The following is a 21,863-nucleotide window of genomic DNA, read 5'->3' on the forward strand; positions in this document are numbered from 1 at the left end:
TTGGGGCCTGCTTCGTTGGGAGGGTTGGGAGGGTAAGGAGGGTAAGGAGGGGGGGATGTGGTTGCTCAAAATTGACATGCTTGTTCAGTGTTTTTCTTGCTGTAAAGACAATAAAAATGGTTTTAAAAAAAAAACAATAAAAAACAATCCCTGAGGAGGTCGGCGTGGACAGCAGCCGACAAAAATGGCCGCTGCCTAGGAGAGCTCCAGACCCTCAGAGGCCATAATCACTATCCGTGCCTGCAACTCAGCGAAAAGACGGAAGTGTTGGAACCCCTGCAGCACCTAACGATCCAGCTGCGGTGATGGAAATCGCTGGTCTGTGGTGTATTCGCCGAGAAGAAGAATTAAGGCCTGCAGCCACAAGATAGAGCGGGCCTCTGGTGCCTGCTTGATCCTGTGAGCACACCCGGTGGCAGCAGTGCAGCGCGCAAGAAGGTGAAGCGTGCTTCAAATTGACTCCCCCCCCACCCTGGCTCTGAGATCCCTCCTCTCCCTACCCTGCCCCCCCCCCGCGAGGCTCCGCTGCAATGCTACCTGAAATCAGCTTGGCAGCGAAAAATGCGGCAACTCACCATAGCAAGAAGAAACCTGGGACTGGCCACTGTTGGGCCTCTATCTATATAGCTTTGTGTAGACCAGGGGTTTTAGACACCTTATTAAAGCTCACTACAAGATGCTGAGAAGGGCATTATCTCCAAGAAGCGGCCTGAGAGGGGCGTCATGAGAGCTCGCCCTTACCCTACAAAGGTACCGGGTAATGGGAAATAGGCCCTCTGCAAAGTTGAGGTGGGGGGGGGGGGGGGTGTTCTTAAACCATCTTGCAGGGAAGCAGGGAGAGAACAAGGGTGAATTGGGAACGTTTTGATTTAATTAGTTTAATTATATATTCACATTACATGGCACACTGTAGAATCATGCAACCAACTCATATGTGGTTGCACAACTACCCAGATCGCGCAGTGCACATTATCCAACGCAGCTCATAACTACTGCACTTAATTCTGTCAACTCGACGACGACAAGCGCACAAGCCCTACCCATAATTTTCTAAAACGTAAAGGGTCTCCGGGATAAGATTAAATGAGGGTTAGTCCTACAGTACCTGAAGCCCAAAGCACCTGCAATAGCACTGATACAAGAGACCCACTTGACTGGGACGACCTGTCAAGCACTCGATAGATGGGGCTACAAGTTGGCGGTACATTCAAAATTTACGACTGGCTCCCGAGGGGTTGGGATACTCATTAAACAACAACATCCAATAGTCATAAAGCAAACATATACAGATAACCAAGGCCGATTTCCGGCACTGACATGTCAATGGGAGGGTCGGATAGTAAACATTGTTTCCGTCTATATCCCCCCGGCACTTCATACTTTAGCATACCCATCGCTTGGCGCATTTCTGCTCCAGCTCCCACAGGGCCACTTAATGATAGGAGGCGATTTCAACGCCACACTGGATGATACCCTGGACCATACAACCCCAAGATAACATCACCGGACACACTCGACCTTAGTGGACTTGCTAGAAACCATGGGCCTAGTAGATATCTGGTGGCTCTGCTTCCCACTGATACTACAATACATGTACCACTCGGGCGCACACAACAGCCTATCCAGAATAGACCACATACTGGCGCCAGCAGGCGAAATAGGAAACTTCCTAGAAGTCACACACTTGAGAAGAGGCATTTCAGATCATTCCCCTGTCAGCACCTTAAATACATGGCAGACTACAGCACAACGTAGGATATACTCCATATACCCGGGATATCTGAAGAATCCTGAGATATGGAAGGGATTGTCTGACACCACCACACACTACTGCAGTGAGAATGTACCTTCAGTCTCCTCCCCACTCACTCTATGAGAAGCATACAAAGCAGTGTTCCGTGGGCAGGCAATTTCGTTGATAACGAATCATAAAAGGGAAAAAGTCTGGATAGTGGAAACACTTGAACAGGAGGTAGACAACCTAGAAAAAAAATAGGGACAGGACCCCTCCGACGCCACCACACATCGACTACTCTTTAAAAAACAGGAATACAGAGACCACCTCTGGGAGGAAGCCAAGACACGACTCTCTGCAACGCAACACACTGTACATGAAGTAGAAGACAAAGTGGGTAAGCTCCTGGCTTGGGTTGATCAGCGGGAAAAAGCAGATAGGTGGATAGCAGAGCCTCAACTCTCCTTGGGTGACAGCAAGCAAAATCCCCAAGACATAGTAGATCTCTTAGCACACCACTACGAACAGGTTTACACCACCAAACTCACAATAACGCAGGATGAGGCGGAGGATTTCCTCTGCGATATCCGACTCCCTAAACTTACAGAGACTGAGTGCCAGCTTCTGGAGGCAGAGCTCTCGACGGAAGAGTTAACGGTAGCAATCAATAAAATTCAGTCAGGGAAAGCCCTAGGCCCTTACGGGATCCCCATAGAATGGTACAAACGTAATGCAACAATACTCGCGCCCTATTTCGTTTGAAACCAGCTTATAGGGGGGAGAACTACCACTGGATCAAAGAACAGCAACTATAGTGACCATCCACAAACCTTGTAAGCCTGCGAGGGAATGTGCCTTGTACAGGCCCATCTCACTGATTAACGCTGAAGCCAAGATATTGGCCAAGACCCTGGCCAATAGACTTAAGCCATACCTAGCCAAATTAATACATCCAGACCAATTAGGATTCATGCCAGGGAGAAATACGGCCCTAAATCTGCGAAGTCTCCATAATGTCTTGGGACGCAAACACACAATACAAAAGCGAATGGCCTTCGAAACGGTCGAATGGCCCTTCCTTTTTGCCATCCTCAAAAAAAATGGGTTTTGGACCAACATTTTGTTCCTGGATTAGACTGCTATATACCAATTCCTTTGCAAAAAACACAGTTGATGGACAGAATGTAGAACAATGTCATACATTCACCCCAGTACAGGATCTTGGCCTAAAGCCATCGTTTTTTGCACTCCACACCACCCTGGGTTAGACACTGGCTATATGCAAATCAGCTCTGACCCTGTGCCTCATGGGAACAGTCCAGTCCGAATTACCAAGCCATGTCTTTCCAGACCAGACCGGAATCAAGCATCCAAGGACCGGTTTCTGGCTATCAGCCTTCATCAGCCTGGATAGCTTGACTCCAGTGGTGTGGAGAGCCTGGGACTCACGTCTGAGCATCCCCAGCACACTCGGGGTGAAAATTGCAAAAAACACAGTTGATGGACAGAATGTAGAACAATGTCATACATTCACCCCAGTACAAGGATCTGGGCCTAAATCCATCGTTTTTTTGCACTCCACACCACCCTGGGTTAGACACTGGCTATATGCAAATCAGCTCTGACCCTGTGCCTCATGGGAACAGTCCAGTCCGAACTACCAAGCCATGTCTTTCCAGACCAGACCGGAATCAAGCATCCAAGGACCGGTTTCTGGCTATCAGCCTTCATCAGCCTGGATAGCTTGACTCCAGTGGTGTGGTGAGCCTGGGACTCACGTCTGAGCATCCCCAGCACACTCGGGGTGAAAATTGCAAAAAACACAGTTGATGGACAGAATGTAGAACAATGTCATACATTCACCCCAGTACAAGGATTTGGGCCTAAATCCATCGTTTTTTTGCACTCCACACCACCCTGGGTTAGACTCCCAGGCTCTCCACACCACTGGAGTCAAGCTATCCAGGCTGATGAAGGCTGATAGCCAGAAACCGGTCCTTGGATGCTTGATTCCGGTCAGGGAAAGACATGGCTTGGTAGTACGGACTGGACTGTTCCCATGAGGCACAGGGTCAGAGCTGATTTGCATATAGCCAGTGTCTAACCCAGGGTGGTGTGGAGTGCAAATAAACAATGGATTTAGGCCCAGATCCTTGTACTGGGGTGAATGTATGACATTGTTCTACATTCTGTCCATCAACTGTGTTTTTTGCAATTTTCACCCCGAGTGTGCTGGGTATGCTCAGACGTGAGTCCCAGGCTCTCCACACCACTGGAGTCAAGCTATCCAGGCTGATGAAGGCTGATAGCCAGAAACCGGTCCTTGGATGCTTGATTCCGGTCTGGGAAAGACATGGCTTGGTAGTTCGGACTGGACTATTCCCATGAGGCACAGGGTCAGAGCTGATTTGCATATGGCCAGTGTCTAACCCAGGGTGGTGTGGAGTGCAAAATAATGATGGATTTAGGCCCAGATCCTTGTACTGGGGTGAATGTATGACATTGTTCTACATTCTGTCCATCAACTGTGTTTTTTGCAATTTTCACCCCGAGTGTGCTGGGTATGCTCAGACGTGAGTCCCAGGCTCTCCACACCACTGGAGTCAAGCTATCCAGGCTGATGAAGGCTGATAGCCAGAAACCGGTCCTTGGATGCTTGATTCCGGTCTGGGAAAGACATGGCTTGGTAGTTCGGACTGGACTTTTCCCATGAGGCACAGGGTCAGAGCTGATTTGCATATGGCCAGTGTCTAACCCAGGGTGGTGTGGAGTGCAAAAAAACGATGGATTTAGGCCCAGATCCTTGTACTGGGGTGAATGTATGACATTGTTCTACATTCTGTCCATCAACTGTGTTTTTAGCAATTTTCACCCCGAGTGTGCTGGGTATGCTCAGACGTGAGTCCCAGGCTCTCCACACCACTGGAGTCAAGCTATCCAGGCTGATGAAGGCTGATAGCCAGAAACCGGTCCTTGGATGCTTGATTCCGGTCTGGGAAAGACATGGCTTGGTAGTTCGGACTGGACTGTTCCCATGAGGCACAGGGTCAGAGCTGATTTGCATATAACCAGTGTCTAACCCAGGGTGGTGTGGAGTGCAATAAAACGATGGATTTAGTCCCAGATCCTTGTACTGGGGTGAATGTATGACATTGTTCTACATTCTGTCCATCAACTGTGTTTTTTGCAATTTTCACCCCGAGTGTGCTGGGTATGCTCAGACGTGAGTCCCAGGCTCTCCACACCACTGGAGTCAAGCTATCCAGGCTGATGAAGGCTGATAGCCAGAAACCGGTCCTTGGATGCTTGATTCCAGTCTGGGAAAGACATGGCTTGGAAGTTCGGACTGGACTGTTCCCATGAGGCACAGGATCGGAGCTGATTTGCATATAGCCAGTGTCTAACCCAGGGTGGTGTGGAGTGCAAAAAAACCGATGGATTTAGGCCCAGATCCTTGTACTGGGGTGAATGTATGACATTGTTCTACATTCTGTCCATCAACTGTGTTTTTTGCAATATACCAATTCCCTAGCACATGTTGTGGTGAATGAGCACATATCCGGAGAGTTCCCACTGCATCGGGGCATGCCACAGGGCTGCCCGTTATCACCGCTGCTCTTCGCCCTTGTATTAGAGCCTCTGGCGGCCTGGGTACGACAGGACCCCGTCATGCACGGGCTCCGCTGGACTGTCGACTGCGAGGATCGCATATCTCTATGCACAGACGACATTCTCCTATACCTGGCCTCTCCCAGACGATCTCTGTCCTGTATATTGGACATCTGTGGCTCATACGGGAAATACTAAGGATACACGATAAATTAGACAAAATCTGTGCTGTATGTCCTGCAGGGACCTCTGCCACGACTGTTAGTCGGGTGCAACGTAACAATTGCGGAGGAACACTTTAAATACTTAGGAATCCACATCACACATGATCTAGAGGTCTTTACAACTCTAAATCTCTGAGCCCCCCTACAACGTCTACAAATAGACACCAAACACTGGCAATCACTGCCGCTGATGCTCCTGGGAATGGCGGCGCTTTTTAAAATGATGGCACTTCCAAGGTTTCTCTACGTCCTTCAAAATACGCCCTTCCCAGGGCCCAAGTCCTATTTTTGAGCCATAGAAGCAAAAGTCACCAAACTCCTCTGGAATAACAAACCTGCCCGCATAGCGATGGTGAAACTGTACCGAACATGGTACGATGGTGGAATAGCTCTCCCAAGTATCCAGACTTATTACTGGGCGTCCCAATTAACTGTAATAAACCATTGGCTCCACTTCCCCCACACTGCCCTGGCCTACAGTCTGGACAGAATACAGTTGGGAGAGGAGGGCCTGTACCACGCACTATAGAACAAGCTGTGGGCTCTGATGGGCCAGACGAGCCACACACTCTAGATCTGGCGCACTGCACACTAAAAACTGGGATGGCACAATACGATCACACAGGCAACGCCACTCTGGGTCACGGATACATTGGGAAGGTTGGGCAAAAGTAAAGGCTTTAACCACTTCAGCGCTGATGACGAGCTCAGCTCGTCATGAGTTGCGCCGCTCGCACGCTGATGACGAGCTGAGCTCGTCATGTAACGCACGTTTTAAAAAAACGCCGCGTACAGCGGGAAAAGCCGCCGCGCGCATGCGGTTAAGCATTGGGACACTATAGGAATAGCCAAAGTTGGGAATCTCTGGATGCGGGGCAAAAGGCTCACATTCGCACAACTCCAATCACAATACGAGATGGCACCGATGGAGCAATTCCGAAACCACCAAATAATACACGCCCTAGAGACAGCAATCCCCCCTGACACTTCTCCATCTGAGGCCTCGCGACTAGAAGACAGGTTACTCACAGAACATATGGACAAGAGAGCAATCTCTTTGACATACCGGAAAATTATTAATAACATGCCCGATCCCATGCAAAAACTCTGAGACAAATGGAGCGGAGAGATGGGAGAACTAGATGACACTGACTGGCAGGACTCGCTAGTATCACCCAGGGAGGTGGCGATCACATCCAGACTACGCCTGAAACAACTTAAGATATTACATAGAATTTACTATACAAGAACGACTCTTCATAAAATAGGGAAAACTGACACCCAGCTTTGCCTGATAGGATGTGGGTGGTGGGTAACTTCTTCCACACCATCTGGACCTGCCTGGTCATAATGACATATTGGTCGTCCGTCATGGCCACTATCACCAGAATAAGCGAGAGCCCAGTTCCGCCAGAACTCAAACGCTGTCTGTTGAATATCTGGGAAGCAACAGACCTTCACTCCGCAAGGCAAACATGGGCAACACTGGGAATGATGTTAGCTAAGAGGAACATTGCTAAACATTGCGGAGCTTCCACCGCTCCCACACTCACGGAGTGGTGCACAGATATGGACATGACCATGGTGGCAGAAAAGACAGTGTATGTGCTTAGATGCTGCCCTAAACAGTGGATACGAATATGGGGGGGGGGGTGGAACACCTATGGAGGAGAGATATGTACTTTACCAACACTGCCTCAAGATCAGGAAGTAATTCAAGGCGATTGATAATAAAGCTGTAGTGTAACAAGCCTACACTGATGTAACACATGAGCAACAATGTAACGTTTTGAAGGAAGACTGCAGATATTATATATGAGCAAATGCATGTAAATTCATCATGCTAAGAATTGAATAACTGGGCCTTTTCTTTGATATAATAAAAATCATTTTTATAAAATCCCTGAGGAAAGTTCGAGATTTTTTTACTTTTAATTTCCGTTATTCTTGGGATGTAGATAGCTAGAGCATTTGGGCCTGTTGTCGATCGGCACCCATGGATTCGTAACAACCTCTTAATTCTTTTTAAACTGGACATCCGGGATGTGCAGGGTGGTGTGGCTTGCATTCATCACAGTTGGAGTCTTACACTAAATACCCCGCATATGTCAAACTTTAGGTGAACCCACAAAAAATCCTTATATTTCTCTAGCAGAAAGTTACAGAATCAGTGCAGAACAACTAGATTACTACCACTCAGGATGTCCACACTAAACCCAATCAAAAGGGTACCCCACTTGTGTGTTTGGGCCTATCGCTGGGTGTAGGTAATGCCACAAAATAAACTGTGGAAACTGCATGAGTTTTCCTTTCATAATCCTTCTTTTTTTTTTTTTTTAAACCTTTATTGTACAAAGAAAGCTCACAAATACGGGCCTACAACCCCACGGGCTGGCCACCACACGGTAAAAAACGTAGCCAAGGAGAATAAGTTCTTCACAGGATATGACACCAGGAGCACAGGAGAAACAACAAAGGCCATCGAGCAATCAGCAAAAACAGGATAACAAAAGGTTAATTTTCTAATACGGGGCGGGGGAACAGAGAAATAACGGGCCGTGGAAGGAACAACAGGGGAGGGGCCGCGGCAAGCCGCCATCTTATGAACACAGGATGAAACAAAAAGCCATACAAACATAGCTACCAGAGAATATACACATAATCGGAGTACAAAGAAGCTACAATGGCATCAGTCAAACCGCGCCCACCCTTCACCGCCCCCACCCAAATTGTAGAGACAGAACCAAAAAGGCCCCCATTGCAAAATACAATACGATATGCACCCCAACGGAAATAAAGAAACCCCCATAAAGGAGGAAGGGGAAGAGGGAAAAAGGGGACAAAAGAAGGGACTCCCACCAAATCACGCACCCCCAGGAGACAAGACAGAACAACATGACCCGGCAAGTGATATACCAAAAAGTCGACACCAAAAGAACCAGCGGACCACATTCAGACACACACCGGAATACGAACGCCACAGAAACTCCCCAGGGGGACACAGGAGGAGACAGAGTCCCGAAAAGGTGAATACACAAGAGCCATAGAACAAAAAAAGGAAGAAATGAGGGGGGAAAAAGACCCCCCAATAGAGACAGACCCCACCCACCCACCCCTAAGCCCACCCTGCACCCCTGCAGAAGGCTACGGCCTACCCCCCCGAAGCGTGCCTGTCGCCCTAATTAGAACCCGAAATATAGCGGAGTAAAGTTAAGTCGGAAACAGAAGACAAAAACGGGAAGGGCAGGGGAAGGGAACATGGGATGGGAGACACATACATACACATACACGGGGGAGGGCCGGAAAACAGGAGGAAACTCACCCGGCCACCCGCCTGAGTCGAGGTTCCCAGACCCCGGGAAGCCAAAGAGTATCAGGTTAAAGTCCAAGAGCACCAAACAATCACACATAACCATACCAGGACACATTGACCATCCAAATCAGTACAAGACTACCGCACGCAGATGCCAGTGCACATCAGCCCTGTCCCTGTTTGTCCAAAGTAAGAACAGTCCGGTCCAGCGAGGACCAGGCCACGACGAACAGAAGGCAGACAGCAGGAAAATACAACGGCAGTCCAGAAAATACACGGGAAGTACAACACGGAAGATCCAGGAAAGTCACGAAGTGTAGCAAACGATGCAGGCACAGGTCCAAGGATATGTCCAAAGAAACCGACCCATCTGGGCCAGCACAGGAGAGATCGCCGGGCAGCGGCGGCAAAAAGGAACCGGGAGAGTCATGAAAGTCAGGCCGAGCAAAATCCAGCTCCCGGGCCAGAGGCAAAGGAGGCAGAGCCGGAGGAGGAGGCATCATCAAGTTCCGCACACCCACGGACGCGGTCGTAGCCGGGGCCAATTCTGCCAGGATAATTCCAGCCGTACCCCGCAACGGCAAAGCCACATCCGGTCGTGGGGGCCCGGGAGGCCCGTAGCGAGGAACCATCTCCGAAGTAATGACAGGCGCGGCCACCAAGAGTCGCCAGGAGAGCAGGGCATCCAGGACCTCCTTAAGTGTAGGAAAACCTTTACAGTATTCGGGACCCGGGCCATGCGGCGGGCCTCCAGCGCTCGTCCAGGCCCGGCCGAGACAATTGGGGTCGGTCGCCATTTGAGAGCCCAACAAGGCCGCGCGGCCGCCAACCTCCGCCGGGGCGACGAAAAGGCAAGTATAGTCGCGCCGACCAGCGGCAGAGCACCCCGGGCAGGAAGGGGGGCCACCAGAAGAAAGGGACCTCACCGGCCACCCAACGCCGCCGGTTCCGTTCTCCGAGTCCGGGCGGCAAAATCAAAATGGCCGGGCCGGAGAACAAAGGGGGAGCAAGCCGGATACACGAGGAGCTCCGGCAATGGAAGGCAGCGCCTCTACCAAAGGCCTCCTCCCCACGGGAATCAGCCAGGAAGGACCTCCGGCCCACACGAACAACGGCCTTCCGACCACCTCCACCGCGCCCCGAAGGGCAGCACCGCAGGCTCCATCCGGCCCGGGAGCCAGCAAGAAGATCCAGGCCAGTCCGCCTCCAACGCCACAAAACGATCGGGGGCCACCGCTCCGGATCCACAGCAGCCAGGACAACCGGAACAAGAGGTAAGTGCCTGCAGGGCGTCGTAGCACTACCACACAGCAAAGAGGGCTTCCCGGGGCAGGATAACAGCAGGATAAATGTGAAAATACAGGCGGGCGAACGGAGCCGAGCTAAAGCGCGGCCATCTCGGTCGCGAGCTAGGCTCCTCCCCCCTCATAATCCTTCTTGGGTATTTGGTAGCTGCAAAATTTGGGGCCAGGGCCACCAAGCATACAGGGAAACCAAACTGTTTACAATCAGGCAGTTTTTAAAGCGTTTGACAACCAGGGGAGTAGGGTGTGGTGTAATTTAATGGCTCCCATTATGTTTTCTTACTCAAAATGCCCTGCAAATTTCATAACTATGCTTAGAAAAATCCATTTCCCTTCTCACCCTCCATGGTTGGTGGCTGCAGTATTGGGGTCAGGTTGGCCAGCACCCATGGAACCCTACCAACCCAGGACTTACCTGAAAAATAGAGATGCAGTGGAATTTAGCATGATGTGGCTTGCATGCATGCCAGGGTGTTTTCTTACCCGGAATGCCCTGTACATGTGATAGCTATGCCTAAAAAACCCAATCACTAGTCATGAGGGATTGTGCCAGTATTTGGGCTCTGGACTCTATGGAGGGGTGCGGGGGTAGAAAAACTATTGTGGGCCGAGGGATTGTGAGTAGTCCAATGGCAGGATGATCTGCCGCCCCACCACCAGCACCACTCCTGTTTTTTTTCATTAAACCATAGCTAGATAATTTCTTTCTTCTTGGGGTAGGCAAATTGTGTTGTTTGGTAGGCAAGACCTAAAAACGTTGCTTTATATTATATATCATCCACCTTTTAAATGCTTGTGTTAGCGCTTACCCAGCACACAATCAAGCATTGTCAAAGCCAACAGGTTTGAGGTCTATGGGGGATATGCACACCCAATTTACACGTCAAACCTACTGGCTTAACCAGTCTTTGTTTTGAGCAGAAGTTGACATTTTACCGATCATTTAACCAAACTAGCCTTTGCTCTATCAGAGGCTATGACAGTGTATTTTAACAGCTTGCAGCATTCCGTAGGATAATGAAAGTTTAGACAGTCTTCTCATGTCTAGTGATGCTTTTACATCTAATAAAGAAAGTACGCACAAACTACACTCTTTTGTAGATTTAAAGTCCATCAGTGGCCTAGGGTTGGCACACCTTTCTCAGAGAAAAATACCGGTCAAATTTTAACTTTTCTTTTTCTGGAATAGCCAAGAGGTAAAAAAAGAATCGGTGTAAAATGGTCTGTGGTCTTTTGTAAAATTGCCATTATCTCGCTGTTTACTTTAATACTTATATAAAATAAGCTACACAGTTCTCAAGAGCTTTTTAATTGATTTCTTTCCGTCTTTCATATTTAGATTTCAAAAGGGGGACACATTCTAGTTTTAACTAGGGCATGGACATATAAATATATGGCAGGTGTTTAAGTCAATGAATTGGCTAGACATCTAGCCTCTTCTCAGTCTCCGATCCTGACTTGAATCACTCAAGTGGACCTGATTTGGCCACAAAGCAGCGTATGGCAATCGCCCTGGACACATTTTATTTACACAACAGAAAATCACAAACTTCCACAATTTCAGGATTTTCACATTACAGGATTCTGAGCACTTTGCATTAAATGTTTTCGCAAGATACCAGTAGGAGGCTGTTTTGGTCAGAGAGTGACACGCTAAGAAACATTTTCTTCCCTAACCAGTCTCTTCTACCAGTATCTTGCAGAATTTCTTATTAATTTTATCAAGGTGAAAATTTGGAAGGAAAAATGGCGAACCACATTCTGCTTCAAAATCATACTTTTATTTGAGAAAAACTTCATTTGAACGCTCAAAATTTCAGACAAATAATTACACAATATAACATACCTAGCACTACACAAACAAAAAAAACTAGGAAACCTTAGCTTTTTTTGCATGCAGTTTTATATAGCGCAAACTCAACCCGAAGATATTGGAGCTCTTTACACAAGCATCAGTTACATTGCACAGGGTCAGATTATTATTTTTCTTTTTAGGAAAGGGGAGATTAAGTGATTTACCCAGAATCACAGGATGTTGAGCCGACGGCAAGACTTGAACCTGGTGCCAGATGTACAAAGCTTTTCTGAGTTCGCAAACAGCCCAATTCTGGCGACCGCAAAAAAGCTTTTTCAATGTACAAAAGGAAAATTGTGATTTGAATTGCAATTTGTGTTTGCAACCCAATATCGATTTGATATTTGCAAGGGGCATGTTTAGGGCGTCCCTTCAAATACCGAATTGAAGTGGTATTTATAATTTTTTTGCAACCAAAGTCCGGTTGCAAAACAGTAATTGTAATAAGTTGAATAATGAGGCACTTGTTGATGAAGATAAATGATTTATTCCGAAGGACAAACTCCACCCGGCAGCGAAGCGTCTGATCAGCGGCAAGCCAACTGTACAAAGGCCAACCGTAGATCCAACGTCCATGCACGGGTGGACATACATTTGTACCATAACATGTCATGCACGAGATCACAATCCTAACGTCATACGTCGCGTGGGACTCCTCATGGAGCGAGAAGTTCCACGCGGCGTATGACACAACTCTAAACACTTACATTACATTACATCACCTTCCTCCTTATAACAACGAACAAAGCAAAGTTAGAAGGTACCTAGAATTTCACAAATTCATGTATCTTTCTGGAGTTTTAATGCGTCTACCGAAGGAAGAAAATTGTTGATTAACAGCAGGGTTTTGAATATCCACACTCTGACCAACAGAAAGAGGTTCATCAGAATGACATGGGACTTCCAAATCATGTCTGACCGAACGTGGTTCATTAGGTCGACTAGAATCATCCACTATGTGAGAACCCTTGATCCAAAAAGACCAATCTAAATCATCAGAAATGTTAGAGTTCACTCTACCTTTAATAATTTCAGCTTGACGTTCCGTAATCCTTACTAATTGACGCTTATTCCACCAACCTCTTTTATTAAGGAAAGCGGACCCTTTGCTGACTTTTAACACTTGAACAGGTGTACCAAATTTTTAACGACCTTTCGTTACCTTTCCGGGACTTTTAATTAACACCCAGTCACCTACTGTAACATCAACAAGATTACTGTTTAACCCCCTGTCAAAATTCAATTTCATTTGATCTTGTTTTTCTTGTACCACGTTCTTGATCGAACGCAACTCAAGGGGTTTCTTCACAGAATCTTTTTGTAACCATGATGGAAACAAAACAGAACGATTTTCTCTCCCCCTCAAAAGAGAAAAAGGGGATACGCCAGTTACACAATGAGGGGACGTGTTGTAATGCCAGACTTTTCGGGTCACAAATTCTCCCACTTTATAACCACAAGAGATTGCAGTCTGGATACCCTCCTTAATTACTCTATTTCCTCTTTCCACGAGACCATTTGAAGATGGGGAATATAAAGCTACTTTAAGTTGTTTGATATCTAACCCTTCTAAAAACGCATGCATTTTATCAGACACGAAATGTGTACCATTATCTGTGACTATAGACTTTGGAGACCCTTCTAAATCAAAAACTTTCTTCAGGAAAGTAATGGTGGAGTTCGAATCTGGTGACTTAACAAAATCAAAGTATAACCATTTAGAAAAATAGTCAACTAAAAGGATCACATATTTATTCTCCTGTTGTAGAATGGAATATGGGCCTGAAAAGTCTACTCCAACTTTTTCCCAAGGCGAATCAGGGAATTCCGTGGGATGTAAAGGCATTTTCATAGTGCGCCAATGTTTATCTGATAACAAACACTCAGGACAAGTATCAATTAGACTCTTGACCTGAGTATCCAAGGACGGCCACCAATAGTTTTGTTTAATCCGCATAGCAGTCTTTGTTATTCCTAAATGCCCCTGATGTGCCAAATTAATAATAAATTCTCTCAACTTAAAAGGGGGAACAAATTTCTCACCTTTACGAACAATATCATTTTCAACAAAAAGTTCATCTGCCACCTGAGCGAAACTCCGTAGCTCTCCACTCAAATTTCTCGGTTCAGGCCAATGTTGAGTAGAAAATTCTATGACCTTCAACAAAACATTATCATCTTTAGTGCCATTTTTCCAATCTTCCTCTGAAATGATAGCACTAACTTCATTTATAGCATCTATTAATGTGACACATTCTACATCTTCCACAACCGAGTCTTCCTCATCATCTGTGGACATAGCCATTCTGGATAAACATCAGCACGAAAAAAAATTCCACCTACTATATGCCTAATTGTAAAGTTGAATTCTTGTAATTTTGACACTAGCCTCATGAGCCGAGCTGACAAGGATGGACTAGATCTGGTAAAAATATAAATCAGGGGTTTGTGATCAGTCACTAGCTCGAATTTCCTTCCCCAAATGTACATTTTAAATTTGTGAACCGCCCAGGAACAAGCTAACGCTTCCCTTTCTATCGTACTGTATCTCTGCTCAAAATCTTTTAAAGCTCTTGAGGCGAATGCGACAGTTTGTTCCTGTCCGTTCACTTTCTGAGTAAGAATTGCTCCAAAACCAGAAATACTTGCATCTACTGTAATAATTTAAGTGGCATCCTTCCTAAATGCATGAATGGCTTTTGTAGAAATAATCATCTTCTTAACCTGACAAAAAACCTTATTTAAATCATCGGTCCAAATGAAATTTGCCCCTTTTCTTAAAAGTTGTCTCAGTGGCTCAACTAACTGCGAATAAGATTGCACAAACCTGGCGTAGTATTCTGCCAGACCGAGAAACGATCGCAGAGCGTCTTTATCTGGAGGAGGTTTTGCATCTTCAATGGCCTTAACGACAGAAACTTTAGGAGTAATGCCTTTGTCTGAAACAGTATGCCCCAAATATTCAATCTCATTTACCGCCATTTTACAATTTTCCTTATTAACTGTCATATTTCTAGACATTAAAATTGCTAAAACTTTTTTAAGAATTTTGTTATGCTCGTCTAAAGTTTCTGCAAAAATTAAAATGTCGTCCAGGTATGCTTGGACGCCTGTAATTCCTTGAAATAATTCATCCAACTTCTGAAAAACACTACCTGCAGACGCCAGCCCAAACGGAAGGCGCAGAAACTTGAAAGCCCCAAAGGGAGTAATGAAAGAGGTGAGTTCTTGTGACTCTTTAGACAAAGCAACCTGATGGTACGCTGACCTCAAATCTATCAGTGAAAACCACTTTGCCTGACCAATGTTTGCTAGTAATTCGTGAATTCTTGGTAAGGGATGACAGTCGATAATAATGTTCTTATTTAAAGAGCGTAAATCCGCACACATCCTAATTTTTCCAGTCTTTTTTCGAATGACTACGATAGGTGCGACCCATTGAGAAGAATTAATAGGAGAAATGATACCTTGATTGCATAAATCATCTAACATTCCTTTTAATTCTGTTCTAACGCTCAACGGAACTGACCTGACTTTGTGAGTGACCGGTTGAGCCCCTGGAATTCATCTTATTTTATGCTCAAATCCTTTCACGCTCCCAATCTTCTCTTCAAAAATGGGTTTAAATTCTGATAAAATGTCCTGAATATTTACACTAGAATTCTCTATGCTAGCTACAGAAAGCTTATCAGAAACAGTTTTAAATTTAGGCAAGTCTCCAACTTTGATGGGATTTTCGTCACCAGGAACCAGATAAAGTCCCATCAAGGCTAAATCTTTCCATCCCACGATGTTTTTACCTTTTTCGGCCACATACATTTTTGTAACTGTTTCTCTTCCCAAACACTGAACTAAGCCTTCAAAATAACCCAACATATTAATATCCTTCTCACCAAACGCTCTTGGGTTGACATCAGATTCCAATAATACAACTCTTTTGTCCCATTTCTCATAAAAAGTAGAATCTCTGAGAATGGTATATGGCGAACCCGAATCCGCCATGACCTGTAATTGAACATTATCAATAATGGCGGAGCATAAAGGACCCTTAATAGATTCTACATCACCATTAGCATCAAGAGTTACAATAATGTTTTTAAATGAATTTGCACAATCGTCCATTTCAATGCAATTAATATTGGGATTTTTCTTTGCAAATCTACAAACGCCTTGAAAATGGCCTATTTTTTTGCAAATTGAACAACGCTTTTTGATAGCTGGACAATTTGTAGCATTAGCTAAATGATCCCTTGAACCACATCTGTAACAGAAAACGTTCTTTTTCTTTTGAAAATTTTTGTTTAAACTTTTGTTTTTAGGATTAATTGCACAGACAGAACCTTCCTGGTCTGAATCGGAGTAGTCTAAAGCATTAATTCCTTGTTTAGTAGGTTCCATTACTACCTTACTGGTTAAAGTGGATTGTTCAATACTAAGAGCCAGGTCGATAACTTCACTTAAAGATGGGTTTTTACATCCAAGAATCCTTTGTTTGATTTTCCTAGAGACACAATTGAACACAAACTGATCTCTTATGAATTTATCCGGAGAAGGTTCAAAATTACATGTAATAGCAAGGACTCTAAGCGCGGCAATATATTCCTCAACCTTCTCTTCCTCCTTCTGTTTCCTGGAATAAAAATTGTGTCTCTCAAGCATGACGTTAGGCTCATCACGAAATTGTTTTTTGAGTCTAGCAATGGCTTCGATATATACGTTCCATGTATTATCTCCACTTTCATCTTGAGAAATAGGGGGAGCAATAGGAACAATACTTTTAAAAATTCGTTGACCAGCTTGACCTAAACAACCAAACAGTAATGCGAATTTTCGTTGTGCAGAGTAACCAGCCGCATCAATGGCAACTAAATGGTTCTCGAACAAATCAAACCATTCCGACCAAATAATATTAGGAGTGCCTGGTTTGCTCAAGAAAGGAGGTGGCTGTGTAATCTGGTGCCATTGGTTGTCAGACATGTTTAGAAGCGAAGAGATAAACAAAACAACTCTTAACAGACTTTAAATGGTATAGAAAACCAATTTGTAATAACCCCTCAATTTGTAAACAACAGTTAGGTCTTGAACTGAAGAAGCGTGTATATCACAGAAGATACGCTGAAAGTAATTTATTCAAACGTGTGCAAAGCGTGCATATCGCAGTAGTGATATGCAGATTGAAAATATGTAACTTCAAAGTATAGCTTAGCTTTGAACTGAAGAAGCGTGCGTATCGCAGTAGTGATATGCAGGGAGTAATTTATTCAAGCGTGCGCATCGCTGGTAAACATACAATTGAATAATAGAGCCTGAACTGAAGAAGCGTGCGTATCGCAGTAGAGATACGCAGGGAGTAATTTATTCAAGCATGCGCGTCGCTGGTAAACATACAATTGAATAATAGAGCGCGCGTATCGCTGAAACTGTTTGTAATATAATTGTTATTAGCGTGCGTATCGCTGAAACGATACGCGTAAGAACTTTAAAATTTGAGCTGACTTGAATGTACAAACAAACAAAGGATTAACAGTACCTTGTTCCAGACGATAGACACGTCTACCTCTTTGTTTGTTTTCTTTCGTCAAGCGCGGTCCAATTGAAATGCGCTTTTGTAAACACGTCTACCTCTTTGTTTTTTCCTTTCGTCGAGCGCGGTCCAATTGAAATGCGCTTTCGCAATTGCCCAATGGGTGAGGTTCCCTTTCGCCAAAAGGATAAATGGCGAATCAATGAACCCCTTTAAATATTAGAAACCCTATTGGACGTCTTGACGCGTTGAAATGCTTGACGTGCTGAAGAGCTCCGTATCCTCGAAGTGCAGCCAAATACGAAGATGAAATATCCGGGCGTAAGTGAATAAAATTTCTTCTTTGCGTGGGAAAGGGTGGAGTTTGGTTCCCAGCGTCGCCAAAATGTAATAAGTTGAATAATGAGGCACTTGTTGATGAAGATAAATGATTTATTCCGAAGGACAAACTCCACCCGGCAGCGGAGCGTCTGATCAGCGGCAAGCCAACTGTACAAAGGCCAACCGTAGATCCAACGTCCATGCACGGGTGGACATACATTTGTACCATAACATGTCATGCAGGAGATCACAATCCTAACGTCATACGTCGCGTGGGACTCCTCATGGAGCGAGAAGTTCCACGCGGCGTATGACACAACTCTAAACACTTACATTACATTACAGTAATACTTTACTACCAATTCATAACTGGTGGTAGCCCATTTGCATGGGGGAAGGGGTACCCACTGAGAATGTTAAAGAAAATATTTTTTTTAACAGCATGCAGTGGTCCCGCAGACCCACTGCCTCTACTTAAAAGAAGTAAGCTTTAACGTTAATTTTCTTTTTTGAGATGCAGCCTGTTTTTTTTAAAGTGAAACAGGATGCATTTTTAAAAAAAACCAAAGCTTTATTAAAAAGCAATCACAGGCGTGTTGGTCTACTGCCCTCAGCAAGCCACCATATCTGTGATGGCTGCGATTCCTAGTGGGTCAAAAATTGCGACCGATCTCATTAATATTCATGAGGTCGGTCACTTTGCGACCCACTAGGAATCGCTATTCTGAAAATAAAAGTCATACATTAGGTATTGCAAATTCCAAATTGCGATGTGGTAAGAACTGCAATTTGGAAATCATAATTCCTAATGTTGCTGGCCCCCAGTTCCTTAGGGCCAGATGTACAAAACTTAGGAACTGCGATTTTCAAACTGTGACTCTCACCAAATCACTATTAGGAAATTGCAATACCTAATATAAGAAACCTTAGAACTATTAATTAGTGATTTCTAGAGGGTCGAAATCGACCTACCTCATGAACATTAGTGAGGTAGGTGGTAGTTTGCGACCCATTAGGAATTATAAACATCACAAGGATGTCGGCCTGCAGGGGGTCAGTAGACCACCATGTCTGTGATTGTTTTTTAATAAAGCATTTTTTTAGGTGCAGATTATTTTCCTTAAGGGAAAACTGGATCTGTTTCAAAAACAAAAAATGAAATGTTTTAAGTTTCATTTTTAACAGTAGACAGTGGTCTGCCTGCTATCAAAAATATTTTTTTGTTACATTCTTAAAGGGGAATGTGTCTCTGGGGGACCCCTTTCCTTGCAAATGGTTACCACCACCTTTCAAGGAGTAGGTAAAAAATGTATGTTTGAGATTGTAATTCGGTAGCAAAACATTGATACATACTACTGCGATTCGGAATTTGGAATAGTAACCAAATCGCAATTTGGCTTGTCAACATTTCAAAATGTTTTTTTGCCACCTCCAAAAAAGCATCTATCCCCAAGTTTCAAAGTCGCCATCTCTGCCTGTAACTCCACATCCTCTCCCCAACACTTAACACCTGGTGGCTGGAGGCCCCGTTCTATCCTAAAATGACACATTTTTGCTCATTATTTATGCAAGTCCAATACATTTCGAACAGGATGATAAACTTCCCTATGTATATAGAGATAACTCTAATCACTAGTATATGCAGTAGACCTTTGTACTCTCTACCATTCCTATGTGACTCTTAGAATCTATCCATTCGTATCCCTTCCCTATGTATATAGAGATAACTCTAATCACTAGTATATGCAGTAGACCATTGTACTCTCTACCATTCCTATGTGACTCTTAGAGTATATCCATTCTTATCCCTTCCCTATGTATATAGAGATAACTATAATCACCAGTCTCTTCTTTGTGTGACTTTACATCTTGTACATTTGCAATTTTTTTCTGTGTGTATCTTTTATGTAACACATGTAATCCTAAGTCCTTATGTTTTGCAACTGGTTCTTATGTAAAGCGCTCTAACACCTTGGGGTAAAGTTCGCGCTATATAAAATCGCATTAAATAAATTAAAAAAAACTGTGAAACCGTTCCAACAGGTTAAATGGACAATCTATACCGTTGAACGCCGGAAACAATAACTACGCATGTGCGTACAAGTACAGCCCAGGACTACGTTGGGCAGCCAGGTAGGGTGGGGCCACTCAAATCACCACCAAAACAGAATGCGTTACTCACTGTTCATCTGCAGCGGCTCATAAAAGCCCTCAGGGGGCAGCGCGGCGCCCACTGTCAACAGACCAAGTACCAGTCCGCTGACAGAACAGGAGCTCCGAGCACCCAGCATCATCCTCACGCCCTTCACACCTCCAATCCTTCTGCTTTCAGTCTTTGCTGTTCCGCCTGTACAGCTTTTCTCCGGTTGAACTCCGCCTGGTGCTCGCAAAGGCTGCGGCCATCTTGGAATGTCCTCAGGACGAGATACATTATTAAATCAAACGTTGGAACATCAACGTCGAAGGTCTTGCAAGATAAATAGGGAGAATTCGATTGATTTCTCATTAAACCTATATTGGCTCGAGGAGTATTTTGGAGAATAGGTCTTGCAAGATAAATACGGAGAACTCCATTGATTTGTCCTTAAACTTGTAGTGGTTCGAGGAGTGTAATTTAGCAGAGCGAAAGTAAAAAAAAAACATTGGCAAAGTCAGCACGTCTTGGCGCTAAAATGTGGCGCTGTGGCTTTGCACATGCTGTTTTCACTTGTCTTCTTTTTTCGTTTTCCCTAGTGACAGTCCGCAGCCGCCTCATGTTACAAGCCTTTAAGGGAGTTGCTGGTAGAGAGAATTTTTATATTTCGTCTTTGCAGGAGTTCAGTGGGTCTTCTCTACATAAATCGAGATCACGTTAGTTTGTCTCTATTTGTTCTTCTGATTTCTACCATCTCAGAGCAGTGTATGCACAAAGGAGAGATAAGGGCAACGAATCTCCAGTTGGCCAAGGGACCCAGTTGCCAATGCCCTCAAATACATCCATGCATGAGCAAATTGGGATGGGCCGCTGTTGAAAAGAGTGAAAGTACAAAGGCATATCCACCAAACTCCCTCTAGTTTATGCCAATATAATTGTATGTCTCCTTACAAAAGTAAATGGAGCCTCCCGTAATAATCAGGACACAGAGGGGAGACATTTAGTGAAATTACCTCCCCCTTTGACAAATGTGTCTCGGTAAGACTTGGAAAAAAAGGCACTAAATTTGGGCCGGAAGAGGAATACAGATTTGAGGGATATTTGTATAGAGAGATTCCACATCAAAGGTTGCTAGGATGTGAATCTCTGGGTCAAATGGTATATCCGTCAACGTGTTCAGTATGTGCTTCGTGTACTGCAGGTACGATGGCATCTCTGCAACCAAGGGACGTAGAAACCAGTCCACAAACTGGGATAGGGGTTCTAATAATGAACCAATCCCGGAGACTATGGGTCTCCCCGGTGGTGGTCTTCTCAGTTTGTGCACTTTGGACTTTGGGTAGCACATAATAGTAAGGTGTCTTGGGTTGTGTATTGGCCAGGAATTCTGCTTCGCCCTTTGTGATCCAATCAGACTCTAAAGCATGTGTCATCATTGTCTGGATCTTTTTAGACAAAAGTGGTGTGGGGTCGAGAGTCAGGTGGTGATAATACTTTTCATTGTTCAGTTGGCGAAGGCATTCCGAATGGTATAAGCATCCATAACAACGGTTGCACCACCCTTGTCCGCCGGTTTTATGATTATCCCAGGGTCTGTGCTCAAGGTGCGGAGACAATCTCGTTCCTTCTTGGATATATTGAAGAACGGAATCTTGGCTGAAGGTCTGAGGTTAACAAAGTCCTTAATCACAGCTTTCTTGAAAGTGGCAACCTCAGCTGGTAACAGGTGGAGAGGTGGATTAAAGGTTGATTTAGGTTTTAGTCCGGTATTGATTTATTGATCTCGACTCATCTATCTTATCCTGGAGAAAAAAAGAGTAAATAGCATGTTCCCGAAAAATTGT

General features: G+C 44.9%; 1 protein-coding gene across 2 annotated transcripts in view; it reads right to left on the bottom strand.

The window, feature by feature from the left end:
- Positions 1-20,290, bottom strand: part of HGSNAT (heparan-alpha-glucosaminide N-acetyltransferase) — a 355,722-nt gene extending 335,432 nt beyond the window's left edge. Inside the window, exon 1 of one of the 2 annotated variants that reach the window (XM_078659862.1) lies at positions 20,068-20,290. In XM_078659862.1, coding sequence (XP_078515988.1) covers positions 20,068-20,179 — 112 coding nt within the window. In that variant the 5' untranslated portion in view covers positions 20,180-20,290. The remainder of the gene's footprint in view (positions 1-20,067) is intronic. The other variant, XM_078659863.1, reaches the window with a different exon arrangement.
- Positions 20,291-21,863: the final 1,573 nt, after the last annotated feature.

Source organism: Lissotriton helveticus, chromosome 9, assembly GCF_964261635.1.
Source record: "Lissotriton helveticus chromosome 9, aLisHel1.1, whole genome shotgun sequence".
Lineage (NCBI taxonomy): Eukaryota > Metazoa > Chordata > Amphibia > Caudata > Salamandridae > Lissotriton > Lissotriton helveticus.